The sequence below is a fragment of the Maniola hyperantus genome, chromosome 26, assembly GCF_902806685.2.
Source record: "Maniola hyperantus chromosome 26, iAphHyp1.2, whole genome shotgun sequence".
NCBI lineage: Eukaryota > Metazoa > Arthropoda > Insecta > Lepidoptera > Nymphalidae > Maniola > Maniola hyperantus.
Window position 1 is genome coordinate 1,623,338 of NC_048561.1, and position 21,295 is coordinate 1,644,632.

Sequence of the window (21,295 nt, forward strand, 5' to 3'; positions counted from 1 at the left end):
TCTCAATCACCCACTGCGCAGGTACAAGAGCAGGTCTTTTGATGAAAAACCAAATATATAGAGCAATATATCACTCACTGCGCAAGTTCAGGGTCGGAGACCTTTTGCGTGACACCAACTGTAGCTTGCAACAGAGTTGTTCACATCTATACTAGTATTATAAAGAGGTAATGTCGTTAAGTTTGTTTGTAGGGGGTAATCTCTGAAACTACTGAACCGATTTTGAAAATTCTTTCACCAATAGAAAGCTACATTATTCCTGAGTGTCATAGGCTATATTATATACATGCGGGCGAAGCCGCGGGGATCAGCTATATGGAATAAATTGCCTAAGGATGTAGTTATGTCAAGTTCTGTTAATCAGTTCAAGAATAGATTGGACAAACATTTGGAAAACTCCAAAAACCCTTGTGATATACACGCATCAGCGAAAGCTGCTTAGTCTTTCGTCTAAATTAAATCTATATGTCGGAGATACTCGGCAGTAATCGGGACGCAAACGTTGTCTAGTGGCGTTGATCGAGTCTACGCATTATGACACAATCTGGGTTACCATGGACACGTAAGAAAAACAATATGGTTTGAAGATGGTAAGAGAAACGACTTGTGTACTTGTGTAGAATCGAATCCCGCGTTCCTATTAAGCCAACATAATAACCCTGTAGATAAACGCCCAATAGAAGGAAATAAGACGATCCTAGAGCTCTCTGCCGATATATATAATATATAAAAGGAAAAGGTGACTGACTGACTGACTGACTGATCTATCAACGCACAGCTCTACTGCTAACTACTACTGGACGGATCGCGCTGAAATTCGGCATGCAGATAGCTATTGTGACGTAGGCATCCGCTAAGAAAGGATTTTTCAAAATTCAACCCCCAAAGGGGTAAAATAGGGGTTTGAAGTTTGTATGAAAGTCTGTCAGTTTTGAAGTTAGAAGTTTGAAGTTTTGTAGTTAATATTTTTGCAATTAGCAGTATGACATATTTTATTAAGCTCATAATATGTTGAAATGTCATAGTTAAAAATCAAGTTTAAGGGTGTAAAATAGGGGTTTAAAATTTGTTTACTCCACGCGAACGAAGTCGCGAGCATAAGCTAGTAATACATAAAGTACCAGGAGCAAAAAAACAAAGCAGTACCTCCAAGCTGGCAGTCATAGCTGTGACTTGATCCGCCAGCTCTGCCAGCTTGTCCTTCTGTGTGGACACTCCGGATTCCAGGATTTCTTCCAGTGAAGTAACCAAGGCCACCCATTTGTCAGCTTCGCGAAGTGCTGATGCTGCCATCTGTAAACAAAAACACGCAAATTAAAAAACGAATTCCACCCGGACGAAGTCGCGGGCATCAGCTTGTTTGTAATATTACCTCTAAACTGCTCTTTAGCTGATCGATCCTCTGCAAGCTCTGGATGGAGTGTCCCGTCTGCTCCTCCACTCCTTGCACCTGCTGTTCCAGCGCCAGCAGCTTCTGCTGCAGCAGCGCACCTTCCAGCTGAAGAGTCGAGGCGTCTTGCAGCACGCGTGGTATGGACGATACTATCTGTTGCCGAAACCATACGCGGTAGAGGATAATGCTGGAAATCGAGCTATATTGCATCACACACGCATTTTACAAAATATATTTTTAGGCTTCCGTACCTAAAAAGAAAAAAAAGGAACCCTTATCAGGAAGGATCACTTCTTTGTCTGAAAGAACACGTGAACAAAGTGTCATATCTCAAATCAAGAAAGTGGACAATTTCTTAGTATATAAGATAATTTATAAGTTTAGGTTAAAATAAAATTACTTATTAGTCATACATTAGGCTAGATCGTAATATTATTGAGTAGCTAATTGGCACTCAACAATAAGGATTTAAAAAAAAAACTTCGTTGTCTGTCTGTATGTCCGTCGTCGTCTTCGTCTGATGATGATGATGACGATTTTTTGATTTATCATGCAAAATGTCGAAAACTGTTAGAATAAATACTTCTTGGTAGGTTTATTTATAAGCTCACTAATATAAATGTCATTCTCTTTTGTTTGCTGTTCACATCAACATGTCAACTAAATAAAACTGACGAAGAATATCCTTACGTACTTTCTTTTTACAATTGGGGCATTTCACGTCAAGCGGACAGCCAAAAAAAAAATGAGGTCGTGAATTTTGTTTATACTCTGGTCAGTTATACTTCTAGTAGACGTGGATGTACACACACAATGTTTTTTTCGTATGATGCTTTATTGCTGAGTTATGAGCTTTTAAAATTTTACTAAGAATGAAGTCCATTATTTTTTGGATGCTTATTATTTGTATCAATTCATTTGTAAAAAAAAACTAAAAGTATTGTTTCTCATAGTTAAAAAGTTAACATTTTTAATTTTTTTATCGAATTCTAAATTTTAAATTTTTTTTTTGGTTGTCCGCTTGACGTGAAATGCCCCAATTGGTGGTTGAATCAACTACCAATCAAAATCACTACTCAACTCTGGTCACAAGTCAGTTGTTTTGTTGGTAGTTGAATCAACTACCCCCTCGTCTCCTAAGTTTACCAATCGAAAAATCTTAAATAATCAGGGTTGAGGTCTGAGAAGAGCCCACAACAAACTCTGCCTAGACATATTATAAATAGGTAAAACAATGAAATACCTGAGTAGTAGTCTCATCAAGTGAGTTGCTCAGCTGTTTCATGTATAGCTGCAGCCTCGCCACCGTGTTAGCCACAAATATCTGAAAAGTATATTTTCAGATATTTGTATATATAGTCTGTTCATTTCTATACTCTATCTATGGAAACATGTTAATATAGGGCTCTCTGTTACGTGATCCCATACAAATGACAGAGACAAAAATCTCAGTGGGCGTTAACTATTTTGAGTCATAGAATAGAATCTAAATATATAAAAGGAAAAGCTGACTGACTGATCTATCAACGCACAGCTGAAACCACTGGACGGATCGGGCTGAAATTCGGCATGCAGATATCTATTATGTCGGAGGCATCCGCTAATTTTTGAAAATTCAACTCCCAATGGTTTGAAATTTGTGTAGTCCAGGCGGAAGAAGTCACGAGCATAAGCTAGTAGAATATATTTTTATTCAAGTAATCTTTTACAAGTGCTTTTGAATCGTCAGATAGTTTAATTTACCACTGGTTCGGAATGCCATTCCTGCCGAGAAGAACCAGCAAGAAACTCGGCGGTTGCTCTTTTTAAATGTTCAATTTACAATATTATTATACCATACTGATAGTGATACAATAAAATAACATTATTTAAATATACCTCTTTTTCTTGATTCTCACTGGTACTCCAAGCTTTATTAATCCATTTCTTGGGGTCAAAATCATTATCGGAAAATGTTTTCAAGTCCTGCCGACAATTTTACAGGTAATAAGTTAAATAATCATATGAGAGTTCATGACCCAGGTTACTTTAATAAGCTAAATAACAACAAACCATTTTTATTAGTTAAAATTATTGTAATCACGTAAAACACTTTTTAACTTTTTGTTTGTAAACACTAGATTACTAAAAACTTTGTAACATATAAAAGAGGTTATGTTAAGATGTCATTTGCCAATGTCATGTTTTTTTTACGATTGATTTACGGCTCTAGGTTCTAACCCTTTTGAGCCTAATGTCAATCATGATGTCAATACCACCGACCATGCACATAAACCTAAATTCTTTGCTTCTTTTCAACAAATTTCAGCAACAACTTTCAATAAATGTTTCCGCAATAAGTTTTTGCAACCGGTTTCGACAACCAGTACCTATCAGCGACTTTCAGTAACAAGTTTCACTAAAAAGTTTCCGCAATAAGTTTCAAGAACCAGTTTCGGCAACGAATTTCATCAACAAGTATCCGCTAGAAGTTTCTTTAACAAGTTTAGACAACAAGTTTCCGCAACAACCTTCAGCAACAAGTTCCGTCAACAAGTTTTAGCAACTACTTTTGGCAACATATAAAGATATATATGTTGCCAATACACAACAGACGGAAACGTTTAAGTGCGGAAACGTCCAGAGCGAAAAAGATATAGTTTAAGAATCGTCTTGTTGCTAATGTCACCCACATTACCAACAAGACGATTCTTAAAAGTGCATTAGTTACGAAGTTATTTGATATTTTTCGTACAAATAATCTGGTGAATTACTGAAACCCATTTAAATCACAAAAGTATTTTTTTATCATTGACAGCACTGATATTAATTTTAGGATTGCTCTATATAGTTAATACATTTTAGGTCCAAATTCCAAATCTACTCAGTAATAGCTCTAAGCGGTCGTACTTCATATGTTTTACGACCTTTTTGAATTACTTGTCTGTGACGGTCTGTGGGTAGTCTGTGGCCAAAGAGTATGGAACATGCCTACATTTTAGTCTGTGGCTAAAATAAAATGGCGGATTAGATATAAAAAAGTATTTATTTTTTCTGAAGTATTGCATATAAAAATAAACCACTGTAAAATAAAAACATTTTAAATATGTAAATATTAAAAGTAGTGTCATAATTTAAAATTTGAATAGAGTTTATTATTTATATATTAATATTACTTATTTAATCCTTTATTACTTTTAGTTCTAGTTTTATTCTTTGGAAAATGTGAATGTGTCAGGCAGGTAAGAAGATTTTAAAGAATTTAATTTACGCTTTTCACTTTTTATGAAACAAGTGAGTTTCATGTTACGCGTTTTTGTATTGACAAGAGAGCACTATGAGCTTACTACGAGAGTTCAAAATCAGTCTTAGAAGAAGTCGGTTAATGATGTAGTACTTAGCTAATTTACAAATCTTTCTAATGTGTTTTGTTGGCAAATTTAAATTCCTATTAAGGGCATTAAGGTAGGTAATGAAGTATCTTGATCTTGGATCTAAAGTAATTAAAGAAAATTCTGAAATCCTGAAATTCTTGTACCCATTGTATCTGGTATTTGTAAGATTTAAGAGTAGTCCTGTAGGAATATATAAAAGGAAAAACTGACTGACTGATCTATCAACGCACAGATTAAACTACTGGACTGATCGGGCTGAAATTTGGCATTCAGATATCTATTATGACATAGACATCTGCTAAGAAAGGATTTTTGAAAATTCAATCCATAAAGGTGTAAAACAGGAGTTTGAAATTTGTGTAGTTCAGACGAAGTCGCAGGCATAAGCTAGATAATGACCTTACCTTACTTACAGCTTAAATTGCTGTGTCTATATACTGGAGATTTTGTATAATAGATAGGTTCTTTTTATAAAGTTTACCTCCACTGAGAAAGGATTTTGAAAAATTCTTACCTATGTAAGATTAAAATCTAATTGGATTCCAATGAAATCTGACAGTCATAGGATAAAGCTAGTTAGATTAATAGGAGGCCTAACTACCTATATCAAACAATGTCTAATCTTTTGAGTTTTGACAAAGGGTTGATCCATCTGTCCATCCGTATGTCAGCGGGCTGAATCTTGTAAACTGTAATAGGTAGAGAGTTGAAATTGTCACAGAATATGTATTTCTATTGCTGCTATATGACAAACAATAAAAAATTCTAAATGGCTGCCATAAATTAAAGTGTTGTTTCTTGTATGATGGGATGGACTTGGACACTTGGCCATTTTTTTTCATACTCTTGAAATGGAACAAATGTTTTATCACATAACAATAAGAAAACACACTGGTAGATAGCATATATTGGAAATGTGAATTGTTTGCGTGCACACAATATTTTTTTAGGGTTCCGTACCTCAAAAGGAAAAGCGGAACCCTTATATGATCACTTTGTTGTCTGTCTGTCTGTCAAGAAACCTACAGGGTACTTCCCGTTGACCTAGAATCATGAAATTTGGCAGGTAGGTAGATCTTATAGCTGACATTTGGGGAAAAATCTGAAAACCGTGAATTTGTGGTTACATCACACAAAAAAAATTAAATTTGGGTCATAAACTAATAATTAGAATATTCAATTTTCTAAGTAAGATAACTATATCAAGTGGAGTATCATACGAAAGGGCTTCGCCTGTGCATTCTAAAACAGATTTTTATTTATTATTATGTATCTTAGTTTTTGAATTATCGTGCAAAATGTCGAAAAAATAAGACTGTAGTACGGAACCCTCATTGCGCGACCCTGACTCGCACACGCACAGTTTAATTTTTTTTGTGTGATCTAACCCTAAATTCACAGTTTTCACATTTTTCCCCAAATGTCAGCTGTAAGATCTACCTACCTACTAAATTTCATGATTCTAGGTCAACGGGAAGTACCCTGTAGGTTTCTTGACAGACAGACAGACAGACAACAAAGTGATCCTATAAGGGTTCCGTTTTTCTTTTTGAGGTACGGAACCCTAAAAAATGTTTTTCTCATTTATATTTTCAGACAAGTTAATCACATAAAATATGGCGGTGGACAGCTCTCTCAATCACTACAGAGCACTGCTGAGGAGTGGCCATGAACCTTGCGACTTTTGTGATAGAACATTTAAGAATAGGTAAATGTTTCTAGAACCAGCCCCCCGATTGTGTAAGAGTAACCATTTCATCGCTATCGCAATCGTCAAAAAATTCTGCCCTTTGATTGGCTGTGAAAAAATGTAAACAGCGAATCAACCAATCAAAGGGCAGAATTTTTTGACGATTGCGATAGACAATTGGCGGGTATGATAGCCTATACTAAGGCCATTACGAACGTGCAAACGGGGTCATAAAACATTACGATCAAGGGTTGCGAGAATGCTGCAGAAGTCGTTACCGATAAAGGGATGCCGTTCAGACGCAGGCAATGCATCAGGTTCCAGTTTCAGAAGGCCTGTAAGAGAGGTCCAACAAAAATTATTTATGACCCAGTTCGCACGTTCATAATAGTAAGAGACGTCCATCTCATATTCAGGAGGTCGGGAGTGTGATCCCGGGCATGCCTCTCAAAAGAAAGTACTATCACATATGGAATAAATTGCCTAAGGATGTGGTTATGTTAACCAGTTCAACAATAGATTGGAAAGACATTTGGAAAACTCCAAGCACATCTGATATAGATATAAATCAGTGAAAGCTGCATAGTCTAATAATAATACAATATATTAAATTATTTATATTTTCTGCTTTCAGATTCGATAGCATAATTCACAATGCTTCACACATAATTATACCGTTAATGAAACAAAACTGGCACCAATGTGACTTCTGCCTCTACTACTTCCCAACCCAAGAGGACCTGTATAACCACCACAAAACTAAACATCCAAATGTAGCAATAATTACTCAAAATGTTAATAATATATTAGGGAGCCCTAAAATAAAATTTGAAAATTCTGACGAATATGATAATTACAATTCTATACTTGAAATGCATGATGATTATAATTCTGATAATACAACTAGACATTTGATTATAGAAAAGAGTATTATCAAACAAGAAAACACGGATGATATAAAAGAGAATCACATATGCAATTCGTTAGACATTAAAAACGAAGCAATGAAAGTCGAAGATAATAATTGTGATAACGGAATAGTCGATGTTGATATAACGGGAAATGATTATAGTGAAAATTCTGATTCGATTAAGAGCAGATTGAGATTCGAAGAAGGCGGTTTATTCGATGACGACGTTTTGGGGGATCTGATCACGGAATGCAAAGTCAAAATGTTTAACGAACCAATCAACCAAATGTTTAATGAACCAATCAACCAAATGTTTAATGAACCAACCAACCAAATGCCCGGTTTCAAGAATCTCACACCACAAAACGACATTAAAAACCTCTCTAATAGTAGGAATTCTTTAAGTATAAGAAATACACCCATACAAAATTTAATTAGCGCAATGATCAGAAGTAATTTTCGTGATGAACGAACACAGAATGGTGATATTGAGAAACCTAAGATGAATAACAACATATGCAATAATTTAGTCACAGACGATTATGAATATGACAATTTTGCTCAAAGCAAAATACCAAAAGTTGAAAAATTCAATGGTGCTGGATTTAACGATAATAATGTACAGAATGTAGACAGAAGTGACGTGCCTGTACCAGAGTCTACATACAGAAGTGTACATTATACAGATTTAGTAAAACCTGGCATATTTAGTTGCAAATTTTGTCATAGAGTGTTCCCAAATAGGTGAGTTAATAGGCTGGACTTTTATTATCGGTGGTCGATTGTTACAAAGAAACAATCGAATGAATCGAACAATTGAACAATCGATTGTCGATTTATCGTCTTGACCAAACAATCGAATAAAAATCGACACTTGATTGTTCAATAAAATTGTTCCATTATTCGAATCAATTATTGCTAAGCCTACGAATGCGGAGCGCACGGTCTGGAACGAATAAATCGAAAATCTAAATATAAAATGCACATTTAACAACGGAGACTTAGCAATAGGAATTACTAAGTCTTTAATCAGATGATTATGAATATGACAATTTTGCTCAAAGCAAAATACCAAAAGTTGAAAAATTTAATGGAGCTGGATTTAACGATAATAATGTACAGAATGTAGACAGAAGTGACGTGCCTGTACCACAGTCTACATACAGAAGTGTACATTATACAGATTTAGTAAAGCCTGGCATATTTAGTTGCAAATTTTGTCATAGAGTATTCCCAAATAGGTGAGTCGATTGTTGCAAAAAAACAATCGAATAATCGAACAACTGAACAGTCGATTGTCGATTTTAAATGCGGAAACCAGCTCAGAGCGAAGAACAAGAAGGCGATTGTCGATTCTTGACTACAACAATCGAATAAAAATCGACACTTGAATGTCCGATTGTTCGGTTATTCGAATTATTGCTAAGCCTACGAATGCGGAGCGTACGGTCTTGAAGGAATAAATTGAAAATCTAAATCAATTGCACATTCAATTGTCGATTCATACGTCCCAGACCTGCGCGCTAAGTAACAATAAAATTGAACAATCGAAAACAAACGATAGTTTTCGATTGTTAGCGAATACATTATTAGGTTTCTATATCCGAAGGGTGCCAATGAGACAAGAGGGCTTAGTAATAGGAATTAGGGAACTGCCCGTCCGTTCGTCCGTCTGTCGGTCCATCTGTTTGTCAGTCCGTCCTTCCTTGCGTCTGTCTGTCAGCAAGATTTTTTATTTATTCAGTTTCCTTTTATATATTAAGAAAAGCACAGCAAGCTTAAGTATTTTTTCGTTTGATGAGTCACATACGACTCATAAAACAATGGTCACACGCGACTCGCAAAACGATGAGTCATATTATACGACTCACAAGAACTTTTTGAAGGTTGTCAAGAAATCCATGAGTTCAAAGCCATATTGGGCTGTATTGCATTTTTTCTAATTGAGATAGATAAAAAAATCCAAATTAAAAAATAAACTAATGGACGGATCGGGCTGAAATTGAGCTATTGTGCTAGACATCCGCTTAGAAAGGATTCTTGAAAATACAACCCCTACGGGGTATATTGCAGGGTATATCTACGTAATACGCTAGCATGCTCTAGTTTTTTTTTTTCTTTTCAGACTACTTCTTATACAGCACGAGCCCACACACATTCACTTTAAACAGTGTCGTCCCAGATTATGCACCTTTTGTGACAAGTTCATCGCTGGTAGCCACGTACATTTACATAGACACATAGCGAGGGAACATCCCGGGGCACCAGTCGAGAAGAAGCACCAAACCTTCAAGTGTACGAAATGCTCCTTGAGATTCCGTCGATACTTGTCACACGTGAGAAACTATCACCAATACGACTGTCACAGTTGCGGGAAGGAGTTCACGAAGGATTCCGTGATTGAACTGAACCTACACTCGAAGACTTGTGCCACGCAGAACGTTTTATCAAAAATTATGAACGTATGTGAACTGTGTTTCAGCTTTTTCAAAGTTAAAATGAATGTGAAGTATAGTTTAATGGGTAGTACGATGAACGAACCAGGAGTTAGATACCCTTGTGCGGTCTGTGGTAAAAAGTACTTTGAACTGAAGATGATCAAACGTGTCATATATGGAGCGCTTGGTGGGAATGTAGTGAACGGTCGTCGCGAAACTAAATATTGTAAGATCAAGCGGCCGTTGACAAATGAGGAACGGCTGAAGAAGTTCCAGCATAGACTGAAGCGAATAAATCTGTTGAATAAATTCTACTTTGCTGTTTTATTTTTGTTTTCCCAAATGCTTGAATTAACAAAATTAGAGAAAATGCCCTTACAATGAGTTGCATGTGACTCATTGTATTTGTGATTCATCAAGTGATTCATTGTTTGGTGAGTCATTTTATTTTATTTTATGACTCATACTACAGGGGAGCTGTTAGGTTAACGAAAACAGAATGAGAGGGGTTTAGGTCATAGGGAGTTCGATCCTGGGCACGCACTTCTAACTTTTCAGAGTTACGTGCGTTTTAAGTAATTAAGTATCACAAACATCCTGAAGAAACTTGCATGCCTGAGCGTTCTAAAAAATATATGAAGTCTGCCGATCCGCACTCGGCCAGTTAGTCTATGGCAAAACCCTTTCTCAGTCTGAGAGGAGACCCGTGTAGTGAGCCGGTAATGAGTTGATCATGATGATGATAAACCGAGAGGTATGGGGCCGTGTGGAGGGTAGGTATATTACGCGACAGGTCGAGTTGGCGACGGGGACGAAACTCCACGCACAGCTCCCGCGCTATCCCGGCGCTGGTGTACGGGGCATCCCCCCAGTCTCACACCCCGATTGCCATCTCGACTAGTCGTGTACTATAGGTACAGTACGCGGCATTTAAGAATGACGTTTCGGCTACATGACGTTTTGTCGGTTTCAACGACAGAGACAACGTTCTAAAAATCCGTCATCTCCTTCTAAAGGCCGATGTACGTTATTTTCTGCCGCGTACCTACTGTAATAGGTATTTATTACTACGCAAGTTAATAAACAAAAGAAAAACCGGCCAAGTGCGAGTCAGGCTCGCGCAATGAGGGTTCCGTACTACAGTCGTATTTTTTCGACATTTTGCACGATAATTCAAAAACTATGATGCATAAAAATAAATAAAAATCTGTTTTAGAATGTACAGGTGAAGACCTTTCATATGATACCCCACTTGATATAGTCACTCACTTCGAAAGTTGAAAATACTAATTATTAGTTCATAACCACAATTTTTTTTTTTGTGTGATCTAACCCTAAATTCACGGTTTTCAGATTTTTCCCCAAATGTCAGCTATAAGATCTACCTACCTGCCATGATTCTAGGTCAACGGGAAGTACCCTGTAGGTTTCTTGACAGACAGACAACAAAGTGATCCTATAAGGGTTCCGTTTTTCCTTTTGAGGTACGGAACCCTAATAAACGTTGCCGCGTTGGCATAAGCCGCGTGTTATAATTAGTGGCCGCCTAATTGCGTGGACATTATCTATTAGCTTACGTCAAAACATGTGCTTGCCTCTTTGTTCTTGGAGTGTTTATTTATAACTGTTATTTCATGAAGTTTTGACGAACTCCCTGGCGCAATGGTTAGCGCTGTGGTCTTATTAGTGGGAGGTTCCGGTTTCGATTCCTGGCAGGGATTTGGAATTTTATAATTTCTAAATTTCTGGTCTGGTCTGGTGGGAGGCCTCGGCCGTGGCTAGTTACCACCCTACCGGCAAAGCCGTGCCGCCAAGCGATTTAGCCTTCCGGTACGATGCCGTGTAGAAACCAAAGGTGTATGGGTTTAATAAAAACTGCCATACTCCTTCCAGGTTAGCCCGCTCCCACCTTAGACTGCATAGTCACTTACCATCAGGTGAAATTGCAGTCAAGGGCTAACTTGTATCTCAATAGGCTACTTGACAATTTTTTTAAGTTGGTCTTAAATGGTTAATATTTGTCCTATTATATCAAAAAAATTAACACTATATTTTTTTGCGCCCTAAAAACCGTAAAACTTTAATTTAAAAAAATATTTTTCTTAGACAGGTGAAAATAGTGAATATAGTGTATAGAAAATACATTAGAATATAGTGTTAATTTTTTTGATATAATAGGACAAATATTAACCATTTAAGACCAACTTAAAAAAATTGTCAAGTAGCCTATTAAAAAAAAAAAAAAAAAGTTTATAGAAAAGTATATTTTTAGTTACGTGCGTTTTGAAGCATTGATGTCGAAAATTACGATTTTGAGCAATTAAAATGCATCATAATATGTACTTAATCTGTATCTATCTATAATCTAAATATATTAAAAGGAAAAGTGTCTGATTGACTGACTAGTCAGTCAAGTCAGACTAATCTATCAACGCACAGCTCAAACTTCTGGACGGATCGGGCTGAAATTTGGCATGCAGATAGCTATTATGACGTAGACGTTCGCTAAGAAAGGATTTTTGAAAATTCGACCTTTAAGGGGGTAAAATAAGGGTTTGAAATTTGTGTACCTAGTCCACGCGGATAAAGTCGCGGGGATAAGCTATAGTAGATAAGTTTTCAATGCCACGTTTTTCGCACACCGCTGCCGTATTTTTCAACACTTTTAAAATACATTTAGTTTTTTAGGATTCCATGCCCGAAGGTTGCCAACGGGCCTATTAAATCATCTATTATATTTACTTTGAAATAATTACTAAGCTTCCGTTGTTAAACCGTCTGCTACGAGTGCGGGCTGTATCTCGTGAACCGTGATAGGTAGAGTTCAAAATAAAAATTTCAAAATGGCCGCCATGAAAATTCAAATGTAACAGTGCGACAAAGGTATCTTGGCGCGTCGTGAAAATCGGAGCTAACGTTGCCGTCATGTGTCCCCTTTGTTCTTGTTTGAATATTTCTTCTTTGAATATAGAGTCCCCGCAGACCACAAACTTTTTATCGGCCGATAGTTTGGTCGGTTTCTTAATCAGTATGATGTTGAGCCTCAATAGCTCAACCGGTATAGGAGTGGACTGAAAACCGAAAGGTCGACGGTTCAAATCCCGCCCGTTGCACTATTGTCGTACCTACTCCTAGCACAAGCCTGACGCTTAATTGGAGAGGAAAGGGGAATATTAGTCATTCAATATGGCTAATATTCTTTAAAAAAAACGTTATAATTTGCGCACTTACATACATCTTCATACTGAATAAGAAACCGACCAAACTATCGGCCGATAAAAAGTTTGTGGTCTGCGGGGGCCTTTGTTCTCCAACAGCGCCCCCCTGTCAATGTCATTCAAGTGCCAAGAGAGCCTTGTCCTACTGTACCTATTTCTTTTGCGGGAAGAAGATGATCCTGAAAAACCTATACCTATCACGTGTAAACTTTAACTTTTTGTGGCAAATTTCATGTCAAAAGTACGATTTTAGTTTAGTCCTTATTATTTTAACCGTACCTACTTTTGACATGACAGTTGACCCATAGAGTTAAAATGGCGCGTGAAGAGTCATTTTTACTATACCTACCTATAGAATAGAATAGAATAGAATAGAATAGAATAAATTTTTATTGCATTAACTGTGTAGGTACATTAGGTGTTATACTTGTTATAAAGTTCTAACAGTTTGCCACTTTGTGGCGTGCAATACTGGTTACATACAATATTTTTTAAATATTACAATTTTTAACTATTTTGTTTACTAAACTAAAAAACACTACCTAGGTACTTACATACTATACTTACATCAATAATTTTCATAAAAATACTCATTAATATTATAAAAGGCCTTACTAATTAACCAATTTCTTAATTTATTTTTAAACATAACTGCCTTCTGTTTTTTTAATATTGAGTGGCAAATGATTAAAATTTTTAACACCAAATGCAAATGCGCTTTTTGAGAAAGTGTAGCAGTTATTTTGGGGTACAATTATGTTGTATTTATATTTTGTACGCAAGTTGTCTCTTTTTGTGTTATTTCCCACAAAATACTCAGTGTTGTTTCTAATAAATATGCATAGTTCCAAAATATATATACAAGATAAGGTAAGATACTTTTTATCTATAAATACATTTCTAACAGATTGATCAGATTTTATGTTATAAATAATTCATAATCTATTTATTTCATAATCGTTTAAATGTTGTAATCTAAAAACGTCCGCATCTTATGCACTTGCAGCGCTGAACTCGATATAAGAATAGATGTAATGCAAGCTTTGCGTCGCGACGAACAGAGAATGAATAGAGTCGAAGTGATAAAAAGCTTTATTAGGATAGCGCGCATAGAAACATATTAAGTAATTTATTTATGGATGTGCGAGCCGATAACTTAAGTATCCTAGTTTTTACGGTACCGTACCAGGGTAAACAGGTTGAGATGGCAATCGGGGTATGAGGCGGTGGAACGCCTCGCACGCCCGCATGTCACCCGCGCTAGTCCGCACTGGGCTACTACGGGGGCTGTGCGGGTGTGCGGAGCGTCCTCACCCCGATTGCCATCTTAACCTGTCGCGGACGCATGCTGTAGCCGCCTTTAATTTGAATTATGTAATAAATTAGCACCTAGGATTTGAATAATATTTTTTAAATGAATCTATTGGTGGTTCAATAAAAAAAAAATGTTATATGACTTTGATGGACGAATTTCGTAAAGAACCCTAAACAGAGAGAAAACTTTAATAGACGGGAAAATAATAATAGTCACTATAATAATATTTTCAAACTGTCTATTGTATAAATTATTAAATGCAGAAAAATCGTAAATATTACACTATAATATTATTTACGTAGAAATACATGTAAGAACGAAGAGATCTTTTAAAATTAGATCTATTGCGACTCAATTCGTTCCATGCGCTTCCTAGCCAATGTAGAGCGGATAAAGTACACCCAGTTTGCGTCGCGTCGCTTTCAAACCAACGCGCTAAAAAAAAGTGTCCCGATTTATAGATTTAAAAAAAACAAACAAATTATTTTTGAGAACAAACAAAAAATAAATCGACTCTTTGTTTGTGAAAGACTATCGATTCGAAATATGAAATTGTTCAAGTGTGCGTATTTCTTTGTTTACTTTTCAAAAAGCGCATTAAATGTGCATGTGTTGCGTTATAGTGTTGTCAGTAAAAAAATATTTACCCCATTTTTAGGGATGCTCGACGCGTAAGTTGTTAAGTGTTAAGGATTTTGTTTTCAGCCAATTATGAAATGTATTCTTCACATTTTTTAATTTAGTTCAATTCAATTTAAATAATTTATTCAAAATAGGTTATAAATTAGGTACACTTTTTGATCGTCGGTTGTTGGAATTGTAAGATATAGTGGTGATAATTATTAAGCAAACTTAAAACTGAAGCTAACATAAGTACCTATACTTATCTAGGTACTTGATTACCATTATTACTTACCTAACCATAGTCCATACCTACTATATTCACGTTCATATGAATATTCTCCTTCAACTTTTAAACGAACTTTTAAACTTAGTTGAAGGCGGTTTTCGCTAACATAATTTTTATAAAAAAAAAATAGATAGATATACTTAGGTACTTATCTTTATTCGTCTATTAAAAATGTCATCTTACTCTAAATAAGGAATTTGACAGTTACATATTTCCTGGATACTGCATAATATAAGTAAGTATATGTATAAGTAACATAATAAAATATAATTATGTCCACTGAGAATTGAGATACGTAGTTAATAGGTTTGCAGATTTGCGTAAAATTTGTAACACAACAAAACATTAGCTTTATTTATTAACAAGGAAGTATTCTAAAATAAATTACGTGGATGTTAAAAGAAACACATCACAAGTGTTTAAATAACTATTGGATACTAAGTGATGCCCACTACTTCGTTAGCGTGTATATACCTACCTAAGTTTTAAAAAATCTGGTGGGAACTCTTTGATTTTCCGGGATAAAAGTAGCCCACGTCAGTCTCCAGGATGCCAGCCATCTCTGTACCAAAAAAATTACCTCCGCGACTTCATGCACGTGGATTTAGGTTTTTAAATAATCCCCTGAAGCTTTTTGGTTTTCCAGGACAAAACAAGCCTATTTTCATCCCGCGGATGTAAGCTAACTGATAACTCTGTACTGAATTGTATCAAATTTGGCTCAGCGTTAAAATCTAGCTGACAGACAAACAGACAATCGCCTTTATATTATTAGTATGAATAGAATACAGACATTTATTAATGTAGACAGACGCGACATTGCTCGAGATATTTTTATCTTATGTTATTGTGTATTTGTATAATTATTTTATATAATTTATATATTATTTTGTATAATTACGTTTAAAATTATCTCTTCAGAAAATAGGTAGGTACCTACATAGGTAAACTTGTCTATCTAGCATGTCCCAGCTTTGCTCAGGTATAATTTTCAAAAATCCTGAAACCGTACTTACCTACCATCAGTACCCTTTTGGTTTGTCCTTCAATCACGTCGCAACGGTGACGTGATTTTTTGCATGGGTATAAATAAAGACCTGGAAAAGGACATAGGCTACTTTTATCCCGGAAAATCAAAGAGTTCCCACGGGATTTTTAAAAATCTGAATCCACGAACTCCTTAGCCTATGTCCTTCTCCGAGATGCAAGCTATCTCTGTACCAAATTGTCATTTTGTCCAAATCGGTTGAATGGATGGGCCGTGAAAGACTAGCAGACAGACAGACAGACACACTTTCGCGTTTATAATATTATTATGGATGGATATAGATTTATCTAGAAAATCTGCTGTGCCTAGGACTTAATGCGAGGTAATTTGCATTGTATAAGTCCCGCAAATTGCTATTGCGCTGGAACCATGTCTCATTAACATCGAAATGACGTCATTCTGACGTCAGCTGAAATCAAAATATACCATCAGCTCGAAACTCCAGTCTAGTGCTGACGTCACTAAAATGGGGCCACGCGCATTAGCAATTTGCGGGGCTTATACTAGTGCGCCAAAAGTGTCAAAGTGATATGACTCTACCAAGGCCCTATTTAATCTGTGCAATTAGAATTGTAAAATATATTGATCCGCAATGATAAATGTGTGTCAAATCGTCCGTCTTACATTCTTACAGTAGCGTTCATCATCATCATCATCAACCAATAGACGTCCACTGCTGGACATAGATCTCTTGTAGGTACTCCATACGCCACGGTCTTGCGCCGCCGCCATCCAGCGACTCCCTGCGACTCGTCTGATGTCGTCCGTCCACTTAATGGGGGGGTCTTCCAACGCTGCGTCTTCCGGTGTGAGATCGCCATTCTAGCACCTTGGGACCCCAACATCTATCGGTTGTACGAACTATGTGCCCTGTCCATTGCCACTTCAGCTTCGCAACCCGTTGAGCTATGTCGGTTACTCTAGTTCTCCTATGGATCTCTTCATTTCCTCATTGATCACGGAGAGAAACTCCGCACATAGCACTCTCCGTCACCCGCTGAGTGACTCAGCAGGGCGATTGTCTAAAACCTGCATCAATCATTATTACAATCTCAATTGTTCTGATTGGCTGAATTTGTGCGATTCTTGTTGCAACAATGCATTGTGGCCAATAGTGAGCGAGCATTAACCAATCAGAGATGATTGCGATCGTGACATTGTAGCTATCAAACAACCGCGGTAGGGCCACTGAGCTTTCTTAGCCTAGGACTTAATGCGAGGTAATTTTGTATTGTACTAATGCGCCAAAAGTGTCAAAGTTTCATGACTCTACCAAGGCCCTATTTAATCTGTGCAATTAGAAATATAAAATATAATTGATCCGCAATGATAAATGTGTGTCAAATCGTCCGTGTTACATTCTTACAGTAGCGTTAAATTGATGTATTGCCAAAAGTAACAGCTGCTCCGCTATCACTACGGTCGATGACAGACCACGGACGAATAGAAAAAAAGATGTGCTAATTACAGTTGCCTTTATTCACGTACAAACATAAAAACACTAAAAAATATAGTAGACTACAGTGCGACAAGGCTTTCTTGGCACTTAAATGACATTGACAGGGGGACGTTGTTGGAGAACAAAGGCTTAGAATATTCAAACAAGAACAAAGGGGACACTTGACGGCAACGTTAGTTCCGATTTTCACCACGCGCCAAGATAGCTTTGTCGCACTGTAGATGATGTCCGCGTCTTCATCCGCGTGGATTTAGTTTTTTTTTGTGATCCCTTGGTCCGTACTTAGCTCTTTGATTGTTTGAAATAAAAAGTATCCATCCTCCGGGATGCAAATCATCCACGTGGATTTAAATTTTTTAAATCGTGCGGGTAACTCTTTAATGATTTGGAATAAAAAGCAGCCTATACCTACACTAGCGGCACGCTATGATGGCCGGTTTGACACATTACAATAGTGATGTGGAATGTCAATTTATTCTCGAACAAAAAACAATTAAGTTTTGTTTTTGTACCTGATTAAATAGGTTTAATAAAACAAAAATGTATATGTTTATTTAATTTATTTGAACGAACTGAATATTTGAACGAAAATGAATATACATACTTTATATGCACACAAGAAACATATGAATACAAAAGATACCGAAAAAGGTGCCACAAAAGGCCATAATTAATCAGATTCGTCCATACTACTATTTTCACTGTCGTCACTGCTATCATCACATACATTAATAATTATATGTTCGTTTTCTATAATATTATCTATTTTCACATCTCTTTCATAATCTTCCCTTATTAATTTAACAGTTCTATTCACAACCTTTTCCCAGTCTCCTTTAGTCACATGTTCACAAGCTTCTTCTAATAATTTTAGCATTTTTTTTGTGGTAAATGGGGGTTCTGTATTGTGTCTTGCAGCATATCCCTTAATTTGAGCCCACACCAACTCAATCGCATTATACTCACAATGGTAAGGCGGTAACCGTATAACTCTGTGCCCATGTTCTAATGCTATTTCGTCAATGACGTATCGGATCTTGGTTGGTTTGTTTTCTTTTAAAAGACGTACTAATTCCGCTTTTAACATATTCATGTTTGCATCTACGCCATTTTTACGAAGCCATGCGACGATATCAGCTTTCTTTTGGGATTGGGCAGGTGGCTTGTCAATTTGCATCGAGTGGTATGGGGCGTTGTCCATAATTATAATAGATGGTTCAGGGAGGCTACACAACATTGAGGTAAACCATTCAGTAAACTTTTCTCCATTCATGTCTTCATGATAGTCTCCAGTGGTTTTTGACGCAAAAGCCATGAGAGAACCTTCGACAAACCCGTTGATGGTTCCGGCGTGACAAATTATAAGTCGCGATCCTTTTCCTACAGGAACTTTGGAAGTAGATGCTGCTGTGTCATCGTTCCAAGAACGGCCTACAGTATGGTTAGCATTAAGCCATGTTTCATCCAAGAACACAACATTTTGCCAATTTTTGATTTCTTTCACTTGCCGTAAAAAAGTATACCTTGCCATCGCTATATCAAATCTTTCCATCAATATTTTGCGTTTGTTACATTTTTTGTATCGAAATCCAATGGTCTTCAAAATCTTCGTTAAAGAACTTTCCCCACCGAAGAATAATCCAGCTTCCTTCAGTGAATGCACCAACTTTTTTCTTGTTGGATACTCCTTCTGTAAATAGTAGCCGTAAACATGTCTTCGGATAGCATCGGCATCAAAGCTATCGATGCCTACGACTGGTTTTGCTCGTTTTCTCTTTTTTGGTGTGTGAAGTTTATTTTCTTCTGTGCCAGTCTCGCCATATTTTTTTTTAGTTATCCGTCTAACAGTTCGTTGTCCAATATTAAGCGCATCAGCTACGCGTTCAACCACTGACGTTATAGGTAAAATTGGCCCTCCATTTTGAGCTTCACGATCGAAATAGTTACGAAGGCGTATTAGGAACTCACGTGTCTGACTATTTAGAACAGTTCTCTGCGTACGTTCGGTCATATCGACGAAATCCACAACAAAGGGCTTGAACAGAGTCCAAATTAACGAGCAAGGGTCAACAGTAATGCAGTATCAATATTTGAAATCCAAAGCCAGGTCAAAACTATATCACAATCGCATTGCACTGACAGTTTATACTTTTCGAAGCAACGTCAATTCGAAACTGCTTTGTTTTGCATTGAGCATTGACGCGAGTTTGCCGGAGGTAGTAGTTGTGCTAGCCAGCGATCCTATGTGACGATCGTATTAGATTCCATTTTAAAAATTTATTGATATTTTTTTGCGATTTCAGAGGTTTGTCCACATAGTGAAAATTGTTCATATTCACAAGTACATTCACCCCTTAAATGGTGCAAACTGATTTTTCTACACTTGTATACATTTAAGAAATCAATTTAATAAATAAATTTTGAGTCCTAAACCTAAAACTACATTCGATAAAATTTATGAATCTCTGCACATCACTATCGTCAATAAAGTAATACAATTATTTCCTTCAAAGTCGTTATCAATTAATACGGAACTTCATGAGCGGACAAACGTCAAACCGGCCATCATAGCGTGCCGCTAGTTTAGTCACCTAGTCTCTGGGATGCAAGTTACCTCTGTACCAAACATAATTATTAACCTATCCCCTCCCCCCCCCCCCCCCCTTCTCAGAATGAGACTGACCTAGGTCATGGGCTACGCTGGCCTAGTGCAGATTGGCAGACTCCAAACTTTGACATCAATATTATTTATTTATTTATATATTATATATTATATATTATATATTATATACTTATAATAAAACTGTAACAGGTCAAATTCTGTACATTGAAGATATTTTGAAAATTTTTTTTCGAGGGCACTCTATAATCGATACTGAACCCAAAACTGTATTTTTTTTCATTTTTGTCTGTCTGTCTGTCTATCTGTCTGTCTGTCTGTCTGTCTGTCTGTCTGTATCACGGCCGCGCATCACGCTGAAACTACTGAATGGATTCCAATGAAACTTGGTACGATTTTAGGTCATACTATGAGGAAGAATATAGGATACTTTTTATCCCGAAATTCAGCATGGTTCCCGTAGGAGAGGGGATGAAAGTTAAAATGTATACTGAGTTGTAATTTATTAACGCGTAGTCCGATTTCATTCATTCTTTTTTTGTTAGAAAGGGGATATTTTAAAAATTGTTCCGTAAATATTCCAAGGTAATCGGTTTTCAACCGACTGTCAAAAAGGAGGTGGTTCTTTTTTCTACATCGATTTTTTCGAGGTTTCTGGACCGATTTGCAATTTTTTTTTTAAATCAACAAAAAAAGTTTTCGTCACATAAAAAATTCTGGATTCAACTCCTTAATCTTGATGCTGCAGGGTTACTGCCCGCCTGAGTTATCAAGATTCAGGAAGTGTTCATAGTGAATTCATATTGTAGGTACCAAGCAACGACTTTATTCTCAGACTTCAAGTCTCAACTCCTCAACCCTGATGATGTAGGGTACAGCACTCCTAAACTATAATGTTTCAGGAACTGCGGATGATGCAA

The 21,295-nt window shown here is 36.6% G+C and overlaps 3 protein-coding genes across 8 annotated transcripts in view; 1 reads left to right on the forward strand and 2 right to left on the reverse strand.

Annotated features, from left to right (window-relative positions):
* Positions 1 to 21,295, reverse strand: part of Cog7 (conserved oligomeric Golgi complex subunit 7) — a 145,450-nt gene that overhangs the window by 20,586 nt on the left and 103,569 nt on the right. Inside the window, exons 2-6 of one of the 3 annotated variants that reach the window (XM_069507511.1) lie at positions 3,446 to 3,509; positions 3,272 to 3,358; positions 2,637 to 2,717; positions 1,373 to 1,546; positions 1,147 to 1,293 (exon numbers count right to left, since the gene is read on the reverse strand). In XM_069507511.1, coding sequence (XP_069363612.1) covers positions 1,147 to 1,293; positions 1,373 to 1,546; positions 2,637 to 2,717; positions 3,272 to 3,358; positions 3,446 to 3,448 — 492 coding nt within the window. In that variant the 5' untranslated portion in view covers positions 3,449 to 3,509. Of the gene's footprint in view, positions 1 to 1,146; positions 1,294 to 1,372; positions 1,547 to 2,636; positions 2,718 to 3,271; positions 3,359 to 3,445; positions 3,580 to 21,295 lie in introns of those variants that run through there. The other 2 variants (XM_069507512.1, XM_034982245.2) reach the window with 2 other exon arrangements.
* Positions 4,380 to 10,189, forward strand: LOC117994069 (uncharacterized). The gene is made up of 5 exons (XM_069507361.1): positions 4,380 to 4,493; positions 4,574 to 4,614; positions 6,364 to 6,475; positions 7,092 to 8,111; positions 9,493 to 10,189. Exons 3-5 carry the CDS (start codon positions 6,384 to 6,386, stop codon positions 10,187 to 10,189), a joined length of 1,809 nt encoding a protein of 602 aa, XP_069363462.1. The 5' UTR covers positions 4,380 to 4,493; positions 4,574 to 4,614; positions 6,364 to 6,383.
* LOC117994071 (zinc finger protein 271-like) overlaps positions 18,591 to 21,295 on the reverse strand; it is a 166,921-nt gene continuing 164,216 nt past the window's right edge. For all 4 annotated transcript variants that reach the window (XM_069507443.1, XM_069507442.1, XM_069507444.1 and 1 more), the window contains exon 9: positions 18,591 to 20,346. The gene's annotated coding sequence lies outside the window, so the exon portion shown is untranslated. The remainder of the gene's footprint in view (positions 20,347 to 21,295) is intronic.